This window comes from Thamnophis sirtalis, unplaced genomic scaffold (genome assembly GCF_051295495.1).
Source record: "Thamnophis sirtalis isolate CommonGarterSnake01/CBP01778 unplaced genomic scaffold, rThaSir2_p1.2 scaffold_11, whole genome shotgun sequence".
NCBI classification, from domain to species: Eukaryota; Metazoa; Chordata; class Lepidosauria; order Squamata; family Natricidae; genus Thamnophis; species Thamnophis sirtalis.
Window position 1 is genome coordinate 8,718,102 of NW_028261391.1, and position 20,812 is coordinate 8,738,913.

The 20,812-nt window shown below is 43.1% G+C and overlaps 1 protein-coding gene across 8 annotated transcripts in view; it reads left to right on the forward strand.

Moving 5' to 3' along the window:
* The first annotated feature begins 325 nt into the window (after window positions 1-325).
* Window positions 326-20,812, forward strand: part of MCF2L2 (MCF.2 cell line derived transforming sequence-like 2) — a 196,788-nt gene continuing 176,301 nt past the window's right edge. For all 8 annotated transcript variants that reach the window (XR_015697982.1, XM_087725167.1, XM_087725172.1 and 5 more), the window contains exon 1: window positions 326-541. Coding sequence is in view for 7 of the 8 variants with exons in the window: in XM_087725167.1 (XP_087581293.1) it covers window positions 463-541 (79 nt within the window). In the remaining variant the exon portion in view is untranslated. The remainder of the gene's footprint in view (window positions 542-20,812) is intronic.

Consider the following 20,812-nt stretch of genomic DNA (forward strand, 5'->3'; position numbering starts at 1 on the left):
GCAGCTGGGAATGGTTTCTCCTGGGTTAGGCGCCGGGAGACCCCTGGGTAGATTCCGTTCATTTCAGCCAGAGCGAGCCAAAGAGCGGAGAGGAGGAGAAATACGGGAGCAGCAGCAGCAGCAGCCGCTACTGGCCCATTAGCGGCGCCGGGATTCGGGGATTCGGGACCGGCGGGCGGGCGGCGTCCAAAATGCACGGCGCCTCTGGCGACGACCTTGCCGGCGGACGCGGGCGGACGAGCATTGCCGCGGGGGATGTTAAGAGAGCCGCCCGCGCTAAGTAAAAAAAAAAAAAAAGGCAGGTGCGACCCGGCAGGCTTGTGTGTGTGTGTGTCGCGGTGGGAGTGGCAGCGGCATTGTCCCCGCGTCGGAGCTGCCTCCTCTCTCCGGCAAGGCGTCTTTGGAGACAAGGTTGCGGGGCTCGGTCTTGGAGGCTGCGCCGTCGGTCCCCGGGCGTGTGAAATGCTGGTCTGGCTGAAAGAAGAAGAAATGTCGCATCGGGAACTCAGCCAGCGCCTGGCAACGGTCATCACCCATGTGGGTAAGGATGGCATCGCTTGGGCTACCTTTCCCCAACCCGTTTGGGGGATTTTGGGGTGGGGGCCTGCGGGGGGGGGGAGAAATCGCCGCCCTCTCGCCTTGGGTGATGCCCGTAACGTTGGGGAAGGTTTTTTTATGTCAGTGTTACGGATGGGGAGGGTGGGGAGATCTGGGGAGGAAGGAAAGATGGGGGGGGGGAATCTATCTATCTTATCTATTGCACTGCAAAAGGGGTTTCCATTTTTCTGCCTGCTGAATGTTGGCCCAAGCTGGCTCATTCCTTATTAATATTATTATAATATCTCTTTTATTCATTAAACATGAAACTCAGTCAACTGAACATTTAAAAATGTATCACAAATATCATTGACTGGCGCTGATGGTTGATAAGAGTTGTTGCCAGCATCCTAGGTATCTATTATTATTATTATTATTATTATTATTATTATTATTATTATTATTATTATTATTATTACTATTACTACTACTACTATTACTATTACTATTACTATTACTATTATTATATCTTTGGTGAGATTCACAGCCTTTGGGGCTGGTTGATAACTCAACAGCTCCAATCCTAACCAAGGACCTATTAATTATTATTATTATTATTATTATTATTATTATTATTATATCTCTTTTATTCATTAAACATGAAACTCAGTCAACTGAACATTTAAAAATGTATCACAAATATCATTGACTGGCGCTGATGGTTGATAAGAGTTGTTGCCAGCATCCTAGGTATCTATTATTATTATTATTATTATTATTATTATTATTATTATTATTACTACTACTACTATTACTATTACTATTACTATTACTATTACTATTACTATTACTATTACTATTACTATTACTATTACTATTACTATTACTATTACTATTATTATATCTTTGGTGAGATTCACAGCCTTTGGGGCTGGTTGGTAACTCAACAGCTCCAATCCTAACCAAGGACCTATTAACTTATATTATTATTATTATTATTATTATTATTATTATTATTATATCTCTTTTATTCATTAAACATGAAACTCAGTCAACTGAACATTTAAAAATGTATCACAAATATCATTGACTGGCGCTGATGGTTGATAAGAGTTGTTGCCAGCATCCTAGGTATCTATTATTATTATTATTATTATTATTATTATTATTATTATTATTATTATTATTATTATTATATCTCTTTTATTCATTAAACATGAAACTCAGTCAACTGAACATTCAAAAATGCATCACAAATACCATTGACTGGTGCTAATGGTTCATAGGGGGTGCTGCCAGCATCCTAGGTACATCAATATCATTATCATCATCATCACTATTATTAATATTATTATTTTCCAAGTTGGAATTGATTTATGATTTCTGGGGGGGGGAGGTGTTCTCAGCAAGCTTGGGATGATGTTGGTATGTGTGTGTGTGTGTGCGCGTGTTTTAATGATCCAAGAGGAATTGCTGTTTTCCCTGGTTTTGAATGAAATCGCCTCCCTCCCTCCCCTTTCCACTGATACATTCTGGAAGGCAAAAAAGAAATCAGCTGGGGAGAGGAAGGGAGGTAAAAAGCCAGTCTGGGCCTCCCACCTCCCCACAGGTGAGCCTTTCCACCATCAATGCCTTGTCTGCAACAGAAGCAGGAATATAGTCAGGCCAGGATTTTTTGGCTTTGGCTTAATCCAACTGAATGAATGGGGACACTTTGGCTGGCGAAGCTCCTTCGTAAAGCTGTTGGCTCATTGAAAAGACAGCTGTGCTATGGGTGGCATCTTAAAAGAACTGCTGAGTTGGAAAATGCTCCAATTCCAGCCAGAAGAGGTGGTGTAAATGTGTGTGTGTATGTGTGTGTGCTTCCTTGTGTCTCCACTAAGTGCATAAAATGAGGGGTGGGTGTGTATGTGTCAGAAATTAACATTATTTGCTAATTCTATGATTTGGTTAAAATGTTTCTGCTATAGAGCAGTGTTTCCCAGACTTTGTGACTTTAAGACCCGTGGACTTCCAACTCCCAGAATTCCCCAGCTAGCATGCTAGCTGGAGAATTCTGGGAGTTTAAGTTCACAAGTCTTAAATACACACCTGAAATTCCTGGACAATTCCTTGGGTACTCATTCCATCTTTCCTCAAAATGGGAGAGCATTCGATTTCTTTCCCCTCCGTGTCTTTCTTGCCAGTGAGGTCAAGGTGGCAATTTACCGCGGAATATCACACACCTGGATTCTAGCCACTGCTGACTGCTGCAATTTGGGCCTAATTACGTTAAATTAGCTTGGAGATTTGTTGGGAAAGCCTAGCCCTGCAATTCCTATGAGAGGCGTTTTTCATCTTATGTTTCTCTTAAAAGTTGATGTGGCGACCCATTTCCCTCAAAGAGCAGCTTTGTCTGAGAGAAGCTTCCATCTAAATGTGATTCGTAAATAATAAATAAATATAAATAAGAATAATAAGTGAGAAGTAAATAAAAAACAGTGGATTGCCAGCAAAGGAAGGCCACTGATATATCTTCTCCCTTATGACAAGGAGTTCTCAACTTGCAAACCCATTTGAGCTCAAGATTTTTGTTGCTGAGCAAGAATAGAATAGAATAGAATTCTTTATTGGTCTTTGATTCATAAGCTCCCAGTGTGCATAAAAAGACAAGATACATTAGTCAAGAATCATAAGGCACAAATAAACAATCAAGAAACAATATCAATACAAATGGTAAGGATAAAAGCAACAAAGTTTCAGTCATACAGTCATAAGTGGGAGGAGATAGGTGATAGGAATTACGAGAAGACTAATAGTAATGCAGCATTAGTGAATAGTTTGACAGTGGTGAGTGAATGATTTGTTTAGCAGAGTGATGGCAGACTAATAGTAATGGCAGACTAATAGTAATGCAGCCTTAGTGAATAGTTTGACAGTGGTGAGTGAACGATTTGTTTAGCAGAGTGATGGCAGACTAATAGTAATGGCAGACTAATAGTAATGCAGCCTTAGTGAATAGTTTGACAATGGTGAGTGAATGATTTGTTTAGCAGAGTGATGGCAGACTAATAGTAATGGCAGACTAATAGTAATGCAGCCTTAGTGAATAGTTTGACAATGGTGAGTGAATGATTTGTTTAGCAGAGTGATGGCACACTGTTCTTGTGTCTAGTTGTCTTGATATGCAGTGCTCTATAGCATCGTTTTGAGGGTAGGAGTTAAAACAATTTAGGTCCAGGATGCGAGGGGTCTGTAAATATTTTCACATTGTTGTTAAGACAGTTGTTAAGTGAATTTTGCTCCATTTTACATTGCTTGCCACAGTTGTTAAGTGGATCACTGCAGTTGTTATACACACACACACACACACACACACACACACACAGACACTTTTTCAATATGGAAAAATGAGCAAAACAAAAACTAGAAAGTAAGAGATAGAAAGACAAGAGAAAAAGAGAAAAAATACCGTTGTGCTGCTGGAAGGAAAATCCATCTGGTTCAGTTCCACGCTGGAAGCTGGAAACAATATGGAGGCTGATTGGAAAGAAAGTTGGTTTATTGATGAAACAGAGCCACCAATCGTATGTGGTTCTGGGGCAGCTGACCAAATAAATGGTTGAATGAGTGGATGGATCTTTGAAGTTTTAACTGTTCTGGGGGTTTGTGCAATGAAGGGACTTGTTTTCTGAAAGGGAGTTGGGCAATTCCTATTGTGGCTAATGGCTTTCATCCTGTGTTGGATCTTGGGGGAGGGGCTGCTTGTTCTAAATCCTACCATTCTGCTTTTGTAAGCTGTCAAGCTTTGCTGCAAGAAGTTTCAAAATATCCTGTCTTGAACAGGCTTCTGCTGGCAGTATTTGCTTTGCTTATGAATGGAGCCATCTAGAGCTTCTTCTTTCAATTAGCTCTTTATCTCCTTAAATGCTGGCATCTGCTGTGGGCTATTAAGAAAGACTGGGGATTGCTTCCTGTTTCTAAAAATATGTTTATCCATTTCTCCTTTGGGGAAATACAATATTCTGCCTTTTAAAAAAATATTTCCCAAAATATTTCATTCTTCAGGGTGGGGGGCTTCCCACAGTGCCTTCCCTCTTTCTTTCTATTAATCGTCATACTGCACTTTCCCCCTAACTTCTAGACTTCTAGGTCATTTTTTAAATCCTCAAATTTCCAAGTCATCCATTTGATTTCCAGTGGCTGAGGTTGGATTTTATTGGATTTTTATTTTGTTCTGCTGTATGCCTTATTATCATTAGGGTTATCACTAGGGATTATTATCACTTAGTTATTACTAGGGATAATAACTAAGGGAGAATATCAGCAAATAGCCTGAGCCTGTAAAGATGAAGTAAGGAAAGCTAAGGCTCACAATGAAGAAAGGCTTGCCACAAAAGTAAAAAAAAAAAAAACACAAAAAAGCTTCTTTCAACATGTTAAAAACAAGAAAAAGGTTAAGGAAACAATTGGTCCATTGCTGGGAGAAAGTGGCAAGAAGGTGACAAGCAACAGGGAGAAAGCAGAACTAACTCATGTTTTGCATCTGTTTTTACACAAAGGGATAAAACAGTCCAACCTATCAAAAACAGCACCACAAAAATCAGATTAGGAACACACGTTGAAATAGGGAAGAAAATGGTAAGCGAGCACCTGTCTACCCTAGACGAGTTCAAATCACCAGGACCGGATGGATTACACCCCGGGGTTCTGAAGGAATTGGCAGACGAGATCTCAGAACCACTGAACTAAATCTTTCAGAGATCCTGGACTACTGGGGAACTGCCAGAGGACTGGAAAAGAGCTGATTTAGTTCCCATCTTCCAAAAAGGGGGGAAAAAATAGATCCAGGACACTATAGACCAGCGATGGGGAACCTTTTTTGGCTCGCATGCTATAAGGGGGAGAGCGCAATGCAATGTGCACACCCACCAGTGCGCATACGCACATGACAGGTGCTCCCCCCCCCATTTTTGCATGCTTTTTTCACCCTCCCCAGGCTCCAGAGGCTTTATAGGAGCCTGGGGAGGGTGAAAACAGCCTCCCCCACCTCCTCCCTGGAGGCCCTCCGGAGGCTTCAGGGACCTTCAGGAGGCTTCCCTGAAGGCTCCGGAAGAGAAAAAATGACCCTACGAGCAAACCGGAAGTGACTTTTTAAAAGGCTAAACTCAGCTGACAGGGCAATGCCTCGCGTGCCATGATAAATGGCTCCACGTGCCACCTGTGGCACATGTGCCATAGGTTCGCCATCCCGGCTACAGACCTATCAGCCTGACCTCAATACCAGGAAAGATTCTGGAAAAGATAATCAAACAATGAATTAGCGAACACCTAGAAGCAAACAAAGTAATAGCCAAAAGCCAACATGGGTTTGTCAAAAACAGATCATGCCAGACTAATCTTATTTCATTCTTTGACAAAATGACAAAATTAGTGGACCAGAGGAATGCCGTTGATATAGTTTACTTGGACTTCAGTAAGGCATTTGATAAGGTAGACCATAACCTACTACTAGATAAAGTAGAAGAATGTGGGTTAGACAGCATCACCACTAGATGGATTTGTAACTGGCTGACCAACCGCACTCAACGTGTAGTCCTCAATGGAACTGCATCTACATGGAGGGAAGTATGCAGTGGATTACCCCAAGGCTCTGTTTTAGGCCCAGTACTCTTCATCATCTTCATCAATGATTTGGATGAGGGAATAAATGGGGAACTCATCAAATTTTCAGATGACACCAAACTGGCAGGAATAGCCAACACTCCAGAAGACAGGCTCAAGATACAGAAGGATCTTGACAAACATGAACATTGGGCCCTATCTAAGAAAATGAAATTCAATGGTGAAAAGAGTAAGGTTCTACATTTAGGCAAGAAAAACGAAATGCACAGGTACAGTATAGGTGTTACCTTGCTCGATAGTAGTAACTGTGAAAGGGATCTTGGAGTCCGAGTGGATAATCATTTAAATAGGAGCCGGCAGTGTGCAGCAGCTGCCAAAAGCGCCAACACAGTTCTAGGCTGCATAAACAGAGGGATAGAATCAAGATCACGTGAAGTATTAATACCACTTTATAATGCCTTGGTAAGGCCATGGTAATAATGCCTTGACCAGCATTGTTGAGCACGTTTCTTAAGAAAAAAGATTAGACAAAATGTGTTTGGCAAGGGCTAATCTTTCTTGCTTTCTGCTATTGTTCCAACTACTTCTGAATATTGGGGAAGAATAGATTGAGGTCTCCCACTATCCACTGTCAAGCTTTTCCCCAGCTTCAGGCCATGAGGCAGGTGCAAAAAAAAAAGCCAAACCCATATTTGCATTCAATCTCTTCCCACACTATTTGGTTACATTATTTGTCAGCCATAAAAGGGTATTATTATCACCGCATAAGCATTGAAAGGGCTGGAGGAATTATATTGCCACAGCTTCCTCCTTAGATTATTTTGCCCTGTTGGGGGTTTTCAGCAATTAGTAGTTGCAAGTAAATTTAAACCGTGGTTCTTCAGGGACTTTCTATTGTGCAGTTTTATCCAAGCCAGCCACTCACCCTAAACAAAAACCTTCTTGGAAACTTCATTCAACTAAGCTCCATTGCAACTTTAAGTAAAAGCTTCCTTCTTCCGATACATTATCTAACATAGGTTTTCAAAGCAGTAAATGTTTCCTTTGTTTTATCCAGACAAAGTGGGAAATGAAGAGGGGCCTGTAAGAAAGTAGGTAGGTATTTAGTAAAGTGACCCTAACAATCATGGTTTTAGGTTAATAAACCAAGTTGTAAGATGGGGCAAAACCCACTTAACAAACTTCTCACTTCACAATATAAAAAATTGGGCTTAGTTGTGGTTGTAAGTTGAGGACTGCCTATATATCACAAAGTTATTAAGTCATATAAAGTGAACAAAATGATTACTGTGTAAAATTCCAATTATAGTAACTGGGAAGATTTTGCTTTCAGAAACCCAAAGAAACTACTAGTTTTATGTCTTTCCATATTAGTGAAGGGCTCGGTCTCTTTTTTTGGTAGTTCTGTAGAAGAAGACCAGGCTGAGCCCGAGGAAGGGGTCACTTTCAGGTCCCTTCACGCCCACGAGAGATCTAAGTCCACCTCATTTTGAATGCCATTGACTCTTATCTACCGCCAATTTGCTTTGACTGTTAGTAATTCAGATTCTTGTAGGGAGTGTTAGCACACAATAAACCCATATTAATTTGAACCACCTTGGCTCATATTTTCCTGCATTAGGAACTCTCTTAAGAAGATGATTTTGATAAGAAGTACACACAGCTAGGATAGGTTTGTGATTGTATCACCCATGGTCATTGTCCAGAGCAGGGGTCTCCAACTTTGGCAACTTTAAGCCCGGCGGACTTCAACTCCCAGAATTCCCCAGCCAGCTTTACTTTGCTGGCTTGGGAATTCTGGGAGTTGAAGTCTGCCAAGGTTGGAGACTCCTGGTCCAGAGGTTCGGAAAAGAGGTTTTTCCAACTGTTAGGCAAATTAGAATGTAAGGGACATGATGGCTCAGTGGCTAAGACGCTGAGCTTGTCAATCAGAAAGGTTGGCAGTTTAGTGGTTCAAATCCCTTGTGCCACGTAACGGAGTGAGCTCCTGTTACTTGTCCCAGCTTCTGCCAACCTAGCAGTTTGGAAGCATGTAAAAATGCAAGTAGAAAAATAGGGACCACCTTTGGTGGGACAGTAATAGCCAGTGGTGAAATTCAATTTTTTTACTACTGGTTCTGTGGGCGTGGCTTGATGGGAGTGGCTTGGTGGGAGTGGCAGGGGAAGGATATTGCAAACTCTCACCCCACTCTGGGGCCAGCCACAGGTGGCATTTGCCGGTTCTCCGAACTACTCAAAATTTCGGCTACCGGTTCTCCAGAACCTGTAAGAACCTTTTGGATTTCACCCCTGGTAACAGCCTTCCATGCGTCTTCAGCATTTAGTCATGCCTGCCACATGACTACGGAGACGTCTTCGGACAGCACTGGCTCTTTGGCTTTGAAACGGAGATGAGCATCGCCCCCTAGAGTCAGGAACGACTAGCACATATGTGCCAGGGGAACCTTTACCTTTAGGCAAATTAGAATACAGGTAGTCCTCGACGTACGACCACAATTGAGCCCAGAATTTATGTTGCTAAGTGAAAAATGCGCTAAGTGAGCTTTGACCCATTTAAAGCCTTTTCTTGCCACATTTGTTGAGTGAATCACTGCAATAGTTAAATTAGTAACATGGTTGTGTTAAGTGATTCTGGCTTCCCCCATTGACTTTGTCAGAATCTCGCAAAAGATGGTAACGTGACTGTGGGACACTGGAACTGTCATAAATGTGAGTCAGTTAGCAACCATCCGAATGTAAGTTACGTGATTGTGGGGATGCTGTAACGGTCATAAGTGTGAAAACCAGTCATCAGTCACTTTTTTTCAGTGCCGTTATAACTTTGAACAGTCACTCGGTGAACCGTTGTAAGTCGAGGACTACCTGCATTGCCATTCAAGAATAATGGTGGTCCTCCACTTGTGACCACAATTGGGGCCAGCATTTCCATTGCTGAGCAAAGTGGTTGCTAAACGAGTTGCTCCTGCTTTTACAACTTTTATTGCCACAGTTCTTAAGTGCCAGGGGTGGGCTTCAAAGATTTCAGCAGTGGGTTCTCTGCCCGGTTGCTGGGTGGGCGTGGCCATGGTGGGCATGGCCTAGCCAGCCTCCTGCACCATGTCAGGGAGGCAGCGGGATTTTTGCCTTCCGCAGGATCTGGAGCAGTGGTGAAATCCTTTTTTTTTTTACTACCGGTTATGTGGGCGTGGCTTGGTGGGCATGGTGTCGCTTGGTGGGTGTGGCTTGGTGGGCAAGGCAGGGGAAGGATACTGCAAAATCTCCATTCGCATCCTTCTCTGGAGCCAGTCAGAGGTGGCATTTGCCGCTTCTCCCAACTACCCAAGATTTCCTCTACCCATTCTCCAAAATTCTGCTGAATTTTATCCCTGCTCTGGAGGCTTTCCTTGAGCCTCTGGGAGGGCGAAAATGGGCTAATTTCCGGCCTTCTGGAAGTTCCGGGAGGGCCATTTTTTCCCCTCCCCGACCCTCCACACCAGAGGTGTGTTCCTACCAGTTTGCACCTATTCGGTAGAACCGGTTCATCAAATCTACCGAACCGGTTAGAAGAGGTTCCACCAGTGGACCCGGAAAGCAGGCCACACCTACAGAAGAATTTTTTGAAACCCACCACTGGTCCTTGGATATGATTATTCTACACTATCATGCTCATATTTATAAAACTCAGTGCCTCTGTGAAAGGTAAGGATGACTACTGCGTTTGTGGTGCAATCAGAACATTGCGTATGTTGAAGTTGTTTTAACGCAAACCAAAGATGCCTTTTAAAAAACAAGTTGACATCATATTCTTACGCATGCCAGTGCTGTGTGTGGGGTAATTTAAGGTGGTTCTGACAAGTGTCGTCGGCATCTTCATATCCGGTCACATGGGCGGCAAGCCACTCCCATCTGGTCACATGGGCGGCAAGCCACTCCCACAAAGGAGGCCACACCCACAGAGTAGGTTCGAACAATTTTTGAAACCCACCACTGCTCCACATGGGCCCTGCACTTACCCTGCATCCAAAACAGGCCACGTGGATGGATACTCCTGGGAGGGGTGGGATGGGCGGGGCCAGCCAGTGGTGGGATTTGGAGGTTCTCCGAACCAGCCATAACATTAGCTACGGGTTCTCCCGAAACCCGGTCAAACCTGTAGCAGCTCACCCCTGCTTAAGTCTTTTCTGAGTTCCCACATTTGCTCAAGTGACAGATTCAGCCATGAATCAAGAGTGAGCTGTATCAGCTTAGTAGAGGCCAGGAAAAGGACACTTTTTATGGTGAGCGAAATGGTTTCTTTCCGAAGCCTTTTACAAGCCCATATATCTTCAAGGCTGTCGAAGTCCACTATTCCTGCGTTTATTACATAATTGCTTTTTATTTCATGGGGGCGGGATGGCTATTAGCGGACTGGAGAATTTTTGCTTTTTTATTGCTCTCACCTAGCTCATCTTGCAGGGTAATCTCTGGTAAATGTTTAGTTGGTAGATCGCCCATGAAATTCCAGGACTAGAGGCTAACCTGGAAATAATGTAAAAAATAAAATTCCGGAAACCGTTAACAAGAAACAAAATAAAGCCCCTCCCATGTTTAATAAAATCTCCAGATGTTGAGCTTGATCATGGGAATGAGGCAACAGTCTTTTAAGTGTGAAAAACGGTTGTAAGTCACTTTTTATTCAATAACTTCGAAATGGCCACTAAACAATGGTTGTAAGTCAAGGACTACTTGCATGTTATTGCTTTTTTAAACAAACAGATCACAATAAAATGATTTGGATCTATCTATCACTGATGGCACAGAAACTAGCCAATAAGCATCCCCTAAAACAGTGGTGACCAACTGGTGGTCCATGGACCACTGGTGGCCTGCAAGAAAATTTTGGTGGTCCAGAGAAAAAAATTATTTGCATTTTTTATATTGCACTAAATCAGGGGTCCTTAAACTCTGGCCCCTGGGCTGGATACGTGCAATGAACGCTTGTGTTACTGCAGAGAGTCTCTTCCTTTGGGGTCTTTTTGTGCTGGTTGGAGGGGGGCAAAAATTCTGAGTTCTGCTTCAGCCTCCTGTTGTGGAGCTTTGGGCAAAGGCTGGAGGGAAGCACCGCTGGTGGAGAAGAGCCATGTGGGGGGGCTTGTTCCAATGGGACTGAATCATGGCCTGGAACTGGCTGACCATCTCAGCCTGCTTAACCTCCAGATGCCAGTAGCTGGCTTTGCACTCCCATAGGTCTTTTCTCTGCTTGGAAAGCCTATGCTTGTAATCCTCAGTGAGGTGCTTATGCTGAGCCTCCTTCTCAGCCAGATCCAATTTGAACTGAGCCAGCTGTTTTGCCAACTCTTTCTCATGGTTAGGTCCAACAACTGCTTCCTATTGAGGCCCTAAGGAGCCTGGGGGGAGGGGCGAAGAGGAGGGGAGGGGTGAGTAGAGCTCGGCGAGGCGCCCTTCGACGTGAGTGACATCAAGTTGGCCACGCCCACCCAGTCACATGGCCACCTAGCCACTCCCACCCAGTCAGACATTAAACAGATAATATTAGTGGTCCACAGGATTTAAAATTATGAATTTAGTGGTTGCAGAGGTCCAAAAGGTTGGGGACCCCTGCTCTAAAAGTTTTAATTTCCCCAATTCAACCACCTTATTCTGAAAGCCTAAACAGAGATACATTCTCTGTCAACTCTGTTCAGTACAGGCAAGAAAACATTATGCCCATGTCTGCAGAGCAGTAAATCTTAAAATATATCAATGTCGTGTTTTCCTGTACTGGAAAGCTAGCATGGGTTGTGCCAAGAGATTTCCTCTGTTGCTTAATATTTTGTTTCCTTCCTGTTATGCTTTTACGTGAGAATTATAGGCATCTGTCATGATTAGCAGCCATACTCTGCATTAGGAATGTAAGCTGAGCCACTTTATTAATGGTGCCGCATTGTTTTAGAGACGGATATGCCCAGGTCAGTTTGGATATTGTTTAATGCAATTTTTTCTCTACTCAATATTTTAGGCACTATACCAAATTAAAGCTTGGCCTGATGGGAAAAACAAAACACAGTCACAATTCAATGAATTGTTCCATCTTAATGACCCATTGTGCCTTCGACTGTTGAATCTCCATCCATTTGAATCAGGATTATGGGTCTTTTCCCACTACTACTACTATTCAACTTCATTTCGCTCCCAGATCAAGAACGAGACAGTCATAAGTGGTCTTTAACTGGTCGGAGATTAAAGTTACATTTAATAATAGTAAATAATACCGCCATATATTAAACTTGCATGAGCCAATTCCGTAAGGCTCACGGCAACCAAAAACAGGAAGTGCAATTGTGGGAAGAAATATCCATCTGGTTCAGTTCCAAGCTGGGAGAAAGGCCCTGGAGACGAAATGGAGGCTGGAAGTGGATTGGAAAGAGGGTTCATTTATTGATGAAGCAGAACCACCAAGCTTGTGCAATTCTGTGCAGCTGACCACATAGAGTTGAGTTTTTATACCGTCTCTTGGCCCCTGCACTTGAGCTTCCTGTTCCTGTGCAAGAACATGTATTCTATTGGCTGTTGTCAGACTCCCATGGGGCCATGAAGGTGTTATGTAATGGTCATAGCTGGCTCTATAGGCAAAGTACGAATCCTAGGTGTTTGTCTGAACTATGTTTGGTTGACGTTTCTGAGGGCGATGCAATGAAGGGGCTTGTTGTCAGCATTGGAAGCATTGGAGTTGGTTTTTTTCTTAAACCCTGATGGACAATTCCTATTGTGGCTTAATGTTCTGGACAATTCCTATTGTGGCTTAATGTCTTTCTCATCCTGAAGGATAATCCCATCATCCTCGAGTTGAAGGTCTTTTGTTTTGTAGATAGGCTGGCCCAGTCTTTCTTAATGAGGACCCAGACTGTGGGGGCGATATGCTGACTCTGTAAACCGCTTAGAGAGGGCTGAAAGCCCTATGAAGCGGTATATAAGTTGAACTGCTATTGCTATTGCTATTAATGGGCACAAAATATCTGCTGGGGGCTATTAAGAGTGAGTTTGCTTCCTAGTTCTAAAAAAAAAACATGTCTCTCCAAAGCTGGCTGGGGAATTTTGGGAGTTAAAGTCCACCAGCCTTAAAGTTGCCAAGTTTGGAGATCCCTGTTTTAAAGGATGTTTTTTTTTCCTTTAAGGGCACAAACATCTTAAAATTTGCAGCCAGATTCTATGATGTTCTCCTAGATAAATCTCTAAGCCAGTGTTTCTCAGCCTTGGCCACTTGAAGATGTCTGGACTTCAACTCCTAGAATTCCCCAGCCAGCGAATGCTGGCTGGGGAATTCTGGGAATTGAAGTCCAGACATCTTCAAGTGGCCAAGGCTGAGAAACACTGCTCTAAGCTAAGATAAATCCACTTCACGAAATGCAAATCCAAGATTTAAAGCCCCCCAAAATAACACAAAATGAAAACCATAAAGCAAGAGCAGGAGAATCATGGCAGAAACATTACTGTATCAGCACATCTATCTTCCCCAAGTATGCCTAAATTTGTTATTTCGAGGACTTTAAGAATCTTGAGGGTTTTTTTTTTACTCTTCAAAAAAATCCAAAGGACTAAATATTTTAAGGCAGGCAACTGAATAGGAACCAGATGACAATTTCTCCAACACAAATCACTCTTAATAGGGCTCAATTGCGGTAAGAGGAGGGAAAACAAGGACCGGTGGAGATTCTTAACCCTTTCTTTGAAATTGTGTCAAACTCTTGTCATCTCTCTACATTTTCCTGAGGATCTCAGCCTGAACTTTCCACACACAGGTAGCCTTCAAGGTAATGACCAAAACTGACCCCAAAACTTCTGCTCCAAAGTGAGAGACGTGTTAGAAGTGAGTTTTGCCCCATTTTTTGATCTTGCCACAGTTGTTAAGTGAATCACTGCAGTTGTCATATTAGCCACACGCAAGGATGGGATCCCACAAGTTTAACAACCGGTTCGCTCTGCGTGCATGTGCAGCTTACAGAAAAATCACCTTCCCCATTGCTGCTGGGGAGGAAAACAGCTGAGGTTAGCAATCTACTCTGCTGCGCCTATCAGCTGGGTTACAGAAAAGGAAATACAGGCGAGCGGGTGGGTCCAGCTGAAAGTCAGAACGAATGGTTCGCTCCCAGCTGATAATCGGAGCTACCGGTTCGCCCACACAGCTGTTAAATGAATCCAGGTTTCCCATTGACTTTGCTTGTCAGAAGGTTGCAAAAGGGGATGACATGACTCCAGGACACTGCCACCGTCATAAATACGAGACAGTTGCCAAGCGTATGAATTGTGATCACGTGATTTTGATCCAGTGTGATTAAAAAGTCACAAGCAACATTTTTCTAGTGGCACTAAGCAAACTGTGGTGACTCAAGTATTATCTGTATATGACGCTTAGTTAGTACATGAAAAATTTGTAGCAGATAAAAATTTGAAATTTGAAGAGCCCAGTCTTCTCTTTCTACCGAATGTATCATTTGATTGAGGAATTCTGAGAATTGAAGTCCACAGTTCACAAAAGGACCATAGTTCCTTACTTTGCTCTAAACCAGTGTTTCTCAACCTTGGCAACTTGAAGATGTCTGGACTTCAACTCCCAGAATTCCCCAGCCAGCGAATGCTGGCTGGGGAATTCTGGGAGTTGAAGTCCAGACATCTTCAAGTTGCCAAGGTTGAGAAACACTGCTCTAAACCATAGGCATAGACAACCCCTCAGAGAAGACTAAACGATCAAAAATAGAATTACAAACTATTTTAAAAAAAAGATGCTGAGACTCTAGAAAGAGGGCAGAGAAGAGCAACAAAAATGATTAGGGGATTAGAGGCTGAAACATATGAAGAACAATTGCTGGAATTTGGTATGTCTAGTTTAATGAATGGAATAGAATAGAATCTGGAAGGGACCTTGGAGGTCTTCAAGTCCAACCCCCTGCTCAGGGAGGAAACCCTATACCATTTCAGACAGATGGCTGTCCAATCTCTTCTTAGAAACTTCCAGTGTTGGAGCATTCACAACTTGTGGAGGCAAATTGTTCCACTGATTAATTGTTCTAACTGTCAGGAAATTCCCCCTTAGTTCAAGGTTGCTTCTCTCCTTGATTAATTTCCACTCATTGCTTCTTGTTCTACCCTCAGGTGCTTTGGAGAATAATTTGACTCCCTCTTCTTTGTGTCAACCCTGAGATATTGGAAGACTGCCATCAAGTCTCCCCTAGTCCTTCTTTTCATTAAACTAGATACACCAAGTTCCTGCAACCGTTCTTTGTATGTTTTAGTTTCCAGTCCCCTAATCCTCTTTGTTGCTCTTCTCTGCACTCTTTCTAGAGTCTCCATATCCTTTTTTTATTTCATGGCGACCAAAACTGAATGCCGTATTCCAAGTGTGCCCTTACCAAGGCATTATAAAGTGGTATTAACACTTCACGTGATCTTAATTCTATCTCTCTGTTTATGCAGCCTAGAACTGTGCTGGCTTTTTTGGTAGCTGCTGCACACTGCTGGCTCATATTTAAATGGTTGTCCACTAGGATTCCAAGATCCCTCTCACAGTTACTACTATTGAGGGAGGTTACTATTAATATTGATGGTTAGTGAAGATTGAGCATCAGTGGACAAGGAACATGGGATGCTGCATGTTGGTTTGGGGAAGATGGAATGGAGTTATTTGAAAGAAGGGCTGGCTGGCACCTGGAATAGGAAGACTCCGTTTTCTGACATCTTACAGGTAGTCCTCGACTTACAACAATTCATTTAGTGACAGTTCAAAGTTACAATGGCACTGAAACAAGTGACGTATGAACATTTTTCACACTTAGGACCATTAAAGCAGCCTCATGGTCACCTAGTCCAGAATGCGGCCGCGCGAGTGATCGTGGGTGCACCTCGGTTCACCCACATAACACCTATCCTCCGCGAGCTGCGCTGGCTACCTGTTGATCTCCGGGTGCGCTTCAAGGTGCTACTTACCACCCATAAAGCCCTTCATGGTAGTGGATCTCCGTACTTGAGAGACCGCCTCCTGCCAATTACCTCCTTGCGACCTATTAGATCGCACAGATTAGGCCTCCTCCGAGTTCCATCTGCCAGTCAGTGTCGACTGGCAACTACACGGAGGAGAGCCTTTTCAGTAGTAGCTCCGACCCTTTGGAACGATCTCCCCGTGGAGTTTCGTACCCTCATCACCGTCCAGACCTTCCGCACAGCCCTCAAGACCTGGCTATCCCGTCAGGCCTGGGGATAAAGATCGTAATCCGTCCCCACCCGAATTATGAATGTTGTGTACTATTTTTACTTATGTATTGTTTTATGTCTTACTGTCTTGTACTCCCCTCCCTATATATTGTAAGCCGCCCTGAGTCCCCTCAGGGAAAAGGGCGGCCTATAAATAATAAAACCAAAACCATAAACCACCTGTTCAAAATTCAGACACCTGGAAACTGACTCATATTTATGATGGTTGCATTATCCCAGGGTCATGTGATCACCTTTTGTGACCTTCTCACAATCAAAGTCAATGGGAAAGTCAGAGTCACTTAACAACCAAGTTACTAACTGAACAACTGCAGTGATTCACTTAACAACTAGGTCAAGAAAGGTCATTAAATGGGAGGGGGGAAACTCAACAAATGTCTCATTTAGCAACATACATTTTGGGGGTCAATTGTCATAAATTGAGGACAACTTGCATTGGAACTCCCAACTGTAGGTTTATTTTTTACAGATTTAAATACCTGTACACTCAGTGTCTAGGTATTTAAATATGATATCAACCCACCATCTATTGCAGAAGTCTTGTTGTGTTGCTTAAAATACATGTTGAAAAAAAATGTGTTGGGCCTGCCATCTACTTCACTGGAATAGCTCTGGCTGTATTGGCTTCCCTATAATTACTCTTTTGCTGATCAAAAAAAAAAAACCCTTTCAAGTTCAAAGCAGAGCTATAAATGTCTTCTCTCTGGAATTTTGATGTTGAGACCTGTTACCTTGCTAATGTCATTGACGTCCTGTCTAAGGTGGATCAATATTCATATTTTTATGCCGAAGCTGACAAGAAAGTCCTGGACTTTTTGTTTAATATAATCTTCCTGATCTTTCAAAAAGCAGAGAAGAAATTACCATATTTTTCGGAGTATAAGATGCACAGGAGTATAAGAAGCACAGGAGTATAAGAAGCACCAAGATTTTGAAGAGGCAAATTAAAAAAAAAAAAGTTTTTGCATTCTGCAGACCTCCCAAAAATGGCCTGTTTTTTTTTGTCAAAAAAAGGGCATGCATAGCCTTTAGGAGGCTTCCATAGTGCTCCTGGGGGCTGGGGGGGGGGCAAAAAAGAGCAAAAACCGGCTCATTTTTCGCTCATTTTAGCCCTCCCCAGCACCCAGGAGCACTATGGAAGCCTCCTAAAGGCTATGCGTGGCCATTTTTGCAAAGGGGGAGGGATTTCAGGAGGCCAAAAATGCTGTATTAAGTGTATAAGACGCACCCAGATTTTCACCCTCTTTTGAGGGAAAATGGTGTGCCTTATACTCCAAAAAATACGGTATGCTGGGTTAGAAAGAGGCCTTCAATCACACATCACTATAGACACTAACCATTAATTGCTCTGCATTCCACAAAACTTTAAAAGCTGATGAAGTTTTGAGTCGTAGAGAGTCATGGGATTGTAGAGTTGGAAAGAATCTTCAAGGAACATTTAGTCCAAGCCTCTGCAAGAGAGTTGAGCTCATCCTTCAGAGGTGTCTGTCTGTTCCCTTTCTAAAAACCTTCAGAGATTAAGAACCTACTACAGGTAGTATGCCACTTACAACAGGTCATTTAGTGACCATTCAAAGTTACAACGGCACTGAAAAAAATAAACTTATGACCATTTTTCACATCATTACAGCATCCCCCATGGTCACGTGATTTACATTCGCATGCGTGATACCCGGTTCATATTTATGACGGTTGCAATGTCCTGGGGTCATGCGATTCCCCTTTTGCAACCTTCTGACGAGCAAAGTCAATGGGGAAGCCAGATTCACTTAACAATATCGTTACTAACTTAACAGCTGCAGGGATTCACTTAACAAACGTGGCAGGAAAAGTTGTAAAATGGAGCAAAACTCACTTAACGAATTTCCCACCTAACAGCATAAATGTTGGGCTCAAATGCAGTCATACGTCGAGGACTATCCTGTTTCCCTGAAAATAAGATCTCCCCGCCTAATAAGCCCTATTGGGCTTTTGAGTGCATGCCCTAAAATAAGCCCTCCTTGAAAATAAGCCCTCCCCGAAAATATTTAAACACAGGCGCAGCCAGTCCCTGTCATTTCCTGGGAGGAGAAAGGGGGGAACAGGGCCCACACATCCCACATGTACCTGCCATCCACGTGGAATGGCCTCGTGGAGGTTGCTCCCTCAAATCCTAGCTACTGCACCCTTTCTCTTAGTGGCAGCCACAGAAAGAGCGGCAGTCCCAGTGATGCTAGGGCTGGCAAGATTGTGCCAGAAACATAGAGAGAACTTCTGGCCCTCTCTGGATCAGGTGATCCACGGGCCAAGTTTAAGAGGCCTCCTGCACCTCAAAAATAAGACCTCCCTGAAAATAAGGCCAAACCCTTATTTCGGGGCTCAAAAGAAAATAAGATCCGGTCTTATTTTGGGAAAACACGGTACCTGTATAACTATATTGGTGGACTGTTTCATTACTGTACCCATCTTACAATCCGGAAGGTTTTCCTTATATTTAGAGGAAATCTACATAGGTAGATTTAGCTACTGTACATAGGTAGCTACAACAAATATATGGTCCCTTTTTCTGTTGAAAATACATCATCATCATCATCTTCCCTATAGCTTCTCTTTACATGTCTGAATACGGTTATATCTTTCCCTCCATTTTTATGTTTGCAAAAGGTGATCGCATGAGCCTTGGACACTGAAACCGTCATAAATAAATGCCAGTTGCTAAGCAGCTGAATTTTGATCACATGACCATGGGGATGCTGCAATAGTCATAAGTGTGAAAAATAGTCACTTTTTTTCAGTAACTTCGGTCCCTAAACAAAGGGTTGTAATTCGAGAACTACCTGTATATCATGCAGTCATTGTGATAATGTGGTTTTGGCATGCAATGTGAACTCACCGTGGCTACTTTGATAAATCATGGCTGATTAACCTGGCTTAGAGTAAGAGGGTTAAGTCAATTAGTTACTGTAATAATATGTGGGATTCTTGGGAGCCAAGAAGATCTTTTTGTTATTGTAGTTGAGGTGAACCCATGAGGGTTTAGTATTCATGGTTATTCTTGTCTGGAAGAGTTAACACAAATCTCATAAAACGGAAAGTATAGTCCTCAATGGAACTGCATCTACATGGAGGGAAGTATGCAGTGGGGTATCCCAAGGCCCTCATTTAGTTTTGGTGGCCACTATTTTAAAAAAAAGATGTTGAGACTCTAGAAAGAGGGCAGAGAAGAGCAACAAAAATGATTAGGGGATTGAAGGCTGAAACATATGAAGAACAATTGATGGAATTTGGTATGTCTAGTTTAATGAATAGAATAGAATTTGGAAGGGACCTTCGAGATCTTCTAGTCCAACCCACTGCTCAGGCAAAAAATCCTATACCATTTCACACAAATGGTTATCTATTCTCCTCTTAAAAACTTCCAGTGTTGGAGCATTCACAACTTCTGGAGGCAAATTGTTCCACTGATTAATTGTTCTAACTGTCAGGAAATTCCCCCTTAGTTCAAGGTTGCTTCTCGCCTTGATTAGTTTCCACTCATTGCTTCTTGTTCTACCCTCAGGTGCTTTGGAGAATAATTTGACTCCCTCTTCTTTGTGGCAACCCCTGAGATATTGGAAGACTGCTATCACGTCTCCCCTAGTCCTTCTTTTCATAAAACTGGACATACCCAATTCCAGCAACCATTCTTTATATTTTTTAACCTCCAGTCCCCTACTCAGAAGAGGGAATCAAGCTATTCTCCAAAGCATCTGAAGGCAGAACAAGCAGCAATGGATAGAAACTAATCAAGGAGAGAAGCAACCTTGAACTAAGGGGGAATTTCCTGACAGTTTAAACAATTAACCAGTGGAACAACCTGCCTCCAGAAGTTGTGAATGAATGAATGCTCCAACACTGGAAGTTTTAAAGAAGAGATTGGAGGACCATTTGTCTGAAATGGTATAGGGCAGTGATGGTGAACCTTTTCAGCCACAAGTGCCCAAACTGGAAAGCATACTGGAGCACTGGAAATGTGAATACCAGCTGGCTGGCCCGTGCATGCCTGTTTTCTGGCTATTCTCAGGTCATTTTTGGGGCCGTTTTCAGGCCAAAAAAAACTACCAGAGAACAGGCTGAAAAACGGCCTGAAAAATGACTGTTTTTTGGGCCATTTTCCAGTGCTCCGGTGCCCACAAAGACCAGCTGTCTGGCGTGCATGTGCACCCTGGAAACCAGAAGAGCCCCTGGCAATAGCGTGAATGCCCACAGAGAGGGCTCTGGGTGCCACCATCATGGGTATAGGGCAGCGATGGCGAACCTTTTTTGGCTCATGTGCCATAAGTGGGGGGAGCGCAGGAGGGTCATGTGTGGGCATGCTGCACCCATAATGCAATGTGCGATCCTCCCCAGTGTGCATGCGCGCATGACAGGCGCCCTCCCCTGTTTTTTGCATGCTTTTTTCACCTTCCCCAGGCTCCAGAGGCTTTAT